The sequence below is a fragment of the Echiichthys vipera genome, assembly GCF_963691815.1.
Source record: "Echiichthys vipera genome assembly, chromosome: 15".
Classification (NCBI taxonomy): Eukaryota; Metazoa; Chordata; class Actinopteri; order Perciformes; family Trachinidae; genus Echiichthys; species Echiichthys vipera.
The window spans coordinates 15,436,017-15,442,016 of record NC_139840.1 but is presented as its reverse complement, the minus strand read 5'-3'; the positions used below and the strand labels follow the sequence as shown (position 1 = coordinate 15,442,016).

At 39.2% G+C, this 6,000-nt stretch overlaps 1 protein-coding gene across 1 annotated transcript in view; it reads right to left on the bottom strand.

Moving 5' to 3' along the window:
• Positions 1 to 2,865: 2,865 nt before the first annotated feature.
• tnr (tenascin R (restrictin, janusin)) overlaps positions 2,866 to 6,000 on the bottom strand; it is a gene marked incomplete at its 3' end in the record, with an annotated part of 165,626 nt that continues 162,491 nt past the window's right edge. The window contains exons 30-31 of the mRNA XM_083927949.1: positions 5,320 to 5,483; positions 2,866 to 2,985 (exon numbers count right to left, since the gene is read on the bottom strand). Of these exons, the coding sequence (XP_083784075.1) occupies positions 2,866 to 2,985; positions 5,320 to 5,483 (284 nt within the window). The remainder of the gene's footprint in view (positions 2,986 to 5,319; positions 5,484 to 6,000) is intronic.

Below are 6,000 nucleotides of genomic sequence, written 5' to 3'. Positions count from 1 at the left end.
TACTATAAATCCCTGTGGGAGATGGATTACATTAGATGCTCTGAACAACTTTGACATTGAAACATAAATCAGACCTGGGAAAGGTCACTTGTTGAAACAGTTTGTTGTTTTTAAATTATATTGAAGGTAAAGTTGGTTTTATTTTGCCCCGAGGACATTTTTCAGACAGTTTAGAGGCCTGATAAATCTATATAATTTACATATTCTACCTTACAAACTATTTCAACAGCACCTTATACCCCTATCAGCAAAGAAATGTCACTATGAAATATATTTTTATGGCATTTGTTATTTACTATCAGGCTCCTGATCGCAATTTAGTCAACATCATGCAGTAGGCTCCATCTGCCCTTCAACACAACAATTGTTAAAAATACAGTGGTTAAAGGGGAAATGATTCAGGCGGCTTTCTGAATTAGTTTGCATCTAAAGGAGGAACACATCAAAAGTCACATTATCTTCAACTCTATATCTACACGAGTATATTTGTAGACTATAGAGGGGAAAGTCACCATTGTTTTCAAGTCTAAAACGGACAAAAACACAAATGAAAAATGTACAGTCATAATATACAAGCCAGATTTTCTAGTTTGCTCCAATCAGATAACTGAAATGAAAAAAACTGACAGAAGTACAAAAGAATGAGATTTCGGATTATTAAATATATATGAGACCAAATGTTGCTTGCAGCGATGGTGAAATTGCTTTCCAAGGATTAAATCGGACAATACATTTTGTTTTTTACTGAAGCCAGAGAGGAGGTTTAGCCAGTTGTATGTTGTTTGTCTTCAGTAGAGATAGTTTTCCTCCGACAGCGGAGGAAGGAAACTAAAACAAAAGTGTTTCCAGAAACCTGCAGTCAACTAAATGGACTGGCACTGAACGCTTTGTACAACCAGTGTGAACACTGAATGAAACAAAATGCTTGGTGGGCATGCTGTAGATTACGCACGTCTTACTGAAAGAATACATTCTCTGCCATGTTTGCTGATTTTGTTGTTTCACTGGGGAGCTTAAATAGCAAAGCAAATAAAAGAAGGGCATAGAAGAAAGACTTGGCTCCACTCCACCTACAGTACTGTTCTGCTTTCTTTAAGTTCGTTTCAGCAATAGAGGCCAGGCTAAAATCTACACTATGCCCACCCTGACTCTCTTTTGCATAGAATTTAGTGTTCACATTGCATAAACGCATAATGCCAGGGGACATGATTTCCATGAAAGTCCCTGAAAAGTGAGAATCTATTAATATTAATACAGGAAAAAGCTGCTTCAGTGACTTTGGTGACAGAACTGAGTGGCATTTTTCCAAACAGCAGGCCGAGTCTTTATTATGCAGATCTTTGGTTTTATGATACATCTATCAGCACCATCTCTGCAAGCAATCACAGCATCTACAACAGGGGCCACACAGATATTAAGCATTTGTCATTTTTTTGATAACAAAGTCCAGGAAACAATATTGAAATGCCCATGAACGACTAAAAGAAAAAATGTAATTGAATAAACAACAATAGCTTTGCTGTGTTCCCACTCGTAGTGCAAATTCTGTCCCAGTGTGACTACCAGTAATAATAATAATGATGAAGTTTAATATTGATCCTTTTCATACTGCTTTGATAACTAACACAAATGATACTGTAATCAACAGTAACACAGATGAGAGAAATAAAATAGATGGTAATGAAGCTGCTGCTGGTGCACTGCTTTGTGAATAGTGATTTTGGATATTCACTTGCTTTTTGATGTTAATTTGATCTCTTATATCCAGTATTTGTCATCATGTTTTACAATTGCGTTAACTTAAAGTCGTACTCCGTAAGAATTTAATTCAGTTAATTGTCTTTTAAGTGACTGTCTATCAAAGAATTAAAACAATGGTCATGGAGCATATGACCCACTAATGAAAGGACTTTGCCTTCTTGCTGAGTGTGTGTGTGTGGTTGTGTGTGTGTGTGTATGTGTGTGTGTGTGTGTGTGTGTATTTAAGAGGGTAACATATAGGGGACGGACTGGTAGTAGAGAGGTGAATGTGTTTCAATAAAGTTTACCCAAAGAGCACAAATAATAAAGCTAACACACATAATGACTGTGACTGTGACAAGTTGGAGCACTCTGAAAGAACAGGCTCGCCTGCAATTAATCATTTACTGCCAGAGGCCACTAGAAACAAGGTATCTCAGTTCTTACGGAGTACAACTTGAAAAACCAAGGCATGAAATCATATTAAATAGATGGACTTTTGTCTCAATATCAGTTATAAAAATATATATATCTTACAGTTAAGGGTTTTAAGGGCATATACAGTATATTTTTTGTTAAAAGTAGTATTATTTCATAATGGTTAAAATAACATTAGCTATCGCAGTCGTGAGGGCATTTCTGAGCATCCCAGGGAAAGGCAAATCACAGATTTAAATGAGAAAAAAAGCTTCTTGGTTTGCCTTTCCTTTTTTCTTTTCTTTACAGCAAATAGAACCATTGTCATTCAAAGTATTTAATAAATTACATACAGTGTCCGCTATCATCTGGGTAGAAGTACAGCAGGGAAAGACAGCTAAAGCTGGGCAGAGATAAACAGAGTTCGGAACAGTTTCAGCCTCTCTGCTATTTCATGATCTCATCCATGGTTATAACAGTTTCTGTGTGTTGGTAGTATATTAATAATAATGGGTTTTTATTATTTTTACAACTGAATATTAATAAAAGATTAGTAGCTTTTTGTCATAACCCACGCTTTTTCTTTGCAGCCTCACTAAAAGGCGTTAAAGAGCACATCAGTGAGGCACACAGATAGCAGAAACTAATCAGTAAACATCGTCCAAACTCCATTTACTCATGACTCCGGGCTGGGTGAAGCCCGTTTGTTTATACAGGGGCAGACCGCCTCCTCTTGCTGCTGATGCTACGGAAGTTGAATGGCCTCATCTTCATCTCCACAACAGGAATAGAGAACTCGTGGCCTTTCCAGTGGTACCAGTTAATTCCCTGCAAGAGTGAGAAGTGGGATTTCAGAAGCTGCTTCAATGCTTTTTAGGGCAAGGCAACTGCATTTAAGGCAATGACAGAATATGTATAATAAACGGAGAGGTATCTTCAGAAAAATGTATTCTAATTTCAACTGAAGGAAGCATTCAAAGCAGGAGGGGGAAAAAAAACCCAACTCCAGTGTAATTATAGTTTCACCCTAGCCCCTGCTAATCCTCTTCACTGCCAAAACATTCACACTGAGAGGCAATTTCTCTCTGCGTGTCTTTATGCCTGTCCATCGCTGCTCCCACCTGGTCTCATTTCACGTCATCAAACAACAAAGAGACAGGTACTTTGCAAACAGAGAGAGAGGCAGGGATGCTCCCAGGCCTTTGTAGTTTAGTCTAATCACAGCTTCACACAACATCTCACTCTCTTTGTAGAGCCATTACAGCATCAAGCTGAGAGAGAGCCACATCACACACTCGTTGAAAGGACCGGACAAGCTTTCAACACTCACACCCACCTCACATGTAATGAGCAAAAATCTGTGACATCTGTCAATTTCAGAGTGAAAATGTGAATTTTTTTTAATCTTTAATCAAACGTGTGCAAGTTGAATTCATGTTTTTGGCTTTTTCCTTCCACATGCTTCAGTCATTTGAATATTAACTCACTGGTATGAGTGTTTGGAGAAGAGTGTCATTCCTAACAGACGATTCAGGCCCTCCTTCAAGATTAAGATGTATCATCTCTCCAAGTTTGATTGAGTTGGTGCAGCAGTTTTTTTTTACTTTCATTACAGCTCCTCCATCAGGTCAATCAGTTTAACAAGTATGGAGATGTCTGTAGCGAGTTTCATGCCCTTTAATTTACAAATGATTAACCTTTGAAGATGAGAAAACATAACATTTGAGGGCAGATCGTTCTGGTGTTATGAACTGCAACTAGTCTGGAGACAACATCTGAGCTTCCTGCTGGCACACCAATACCATGGATGTGAATAGGACAATTAGGTGCTAAAGGGGTTAAATAAAATAAATAAAATAAACATTAAATCAATTTAAAATCAATGTGTATTTCCAGAAACAGAATCCACATTACTCTGAATAATACTCAGAAATGGTTGGTTCCACTGGAAAGTTCAGTGTGAAGTGATAAAGGAACATTGTTAATGGAAAGAGAAATTGCTGTTGAATATTTTATCTTAAATTTCGAATCATGTAAACACCACGGATGAAATTCAACCCCCACTGTTTTGAGGTGGGGGCTGAAACTTTAGAGCCAAATATCTCACAACCAAATTTATCCGCCTGTCCAGGAGACCCCAGGGCAAAAATACAGTAGAATTCCTCCTCCTGTCCTGTGTGGTTGTCACATTAAAAAATTAATTTGGGAATATGCAACATGCATCACAAATTGAAATAATGAAGTCATAAAGGTACAGGCATTACCCACCGGACCAAGGCCGGACCACAAGTTCAGGTAATAAACCGACCCTAAGGCCCTTAGCATGTCAGCTGATATTGTGCTTTAGTGCTGCATATTTTTTAATTTAATTAGCACACATTAGTTTACTTTACCCAAAGTTCGTCTGAAGCTTTTGGGGCCACTTGGCATCTGGGACAGTTGTCTACTTTTCCATATTGTTAATCAATATTCGTCTTGTATCCATCAACAAACCCCTTTGTTGTCTAACTTGCACCACAAAAGATGTCTGGCTTAATGATAAGTAGATTATCTTATCACTTGGTCATATTCGCTCTTTGATCAACTAGTGTATTGATTGGATGACGGCGCATCTGTATTCTTCTACACAGTGGTCTGCTGGGGAGGTGCAAGCACAGAGAGTGACAGAAACAGACTCAACAAACTGGTTAAGAAGGCTAGCTCTGTCTTGATTCCATAGAGGAGAGAGTCAATCAAGCTGACCTCAATCACGGAAAAAAACTCCTGTATGAGACTGTGGCCTTAATCAGCTCCTTCAGTAACAGTATGCGACACCCACAGTGTAAGAAGGAGCGCTACTGCTACAGGTCCTTTGTTCGATGGTTGTCAAAATACTGTGCAATTTCCTACTCTATACTGCGCAGTTGTACTTAGACTTACTGTACTTATTCTCTAGTACAGTGCTATACACCGTGTGTTTTACAATTATACTGTGCTATTATCCATCATAGGCATATCTGTATAAGTGAAAGGAGCATATAGTGTAAATATAGCTATTTCATTGTATTTGTATTGTCTTGTTTTTACCTTGTTTTATTCATCCTCTAAATAGCCACTATTTTCTCTTGAGCTGCTGTAACAAGTGAATTTCCTCCGATGTACAGTTAATCTTATCTCACTGACCTGACTGTGTCTGGACTCGCCATATTTGCCGTTGAGGTTGGCCCGGTGGCAGTTCTTGTACCACCAGGCTCCTTTGTAAGACAAGGCACAGTTAGTGACAGCGATGTCGTTGTCTCTGTCTTTTGTAGAGAAAGGCCGGCCCTGGTGGTAGCTCAGAGAGTCACCTGGGATCAGAGGAGAGAGACGGAGAGCCTTAGACATTAGCATACGTCGGGGAACATTTGCACGAGGCTGCGGTGAATAACGGCGTGATGAGGGGGCATAAACAACCCGGCTGGCAGGCAGGAGGGGAATGGGAGAGACATGAGAGAGAAGGAGAGGAAATAAGTCCACTGAAGTTATTTACACAGAGAAAACTCTAATTATAAACATGAGGGCATAACGGGTAATTCTGGCATATGGTCATGTTGACAGACTGAGAAATACATGGAGAGCGAGGACAAAAGTGGAGATGTGTAGGAGTGCTGAGGCTGGTTCAGACATCAGGAAGAAGACAAGATGGAGGGGAAAGGAGACAGGAGATAAAAATGGCAGATGGCAGAGGAGGGATGATAGAGCATTTTCCCGGTGGAAGAATGCACTTTGCTATATTGAAGTATATAATATATTTGACATTAAAAAACAGGAGCTTGACTTGAGCTACAGTGCAGCCGCTGCTGCAGAGCCGTGATCTGGAAAACA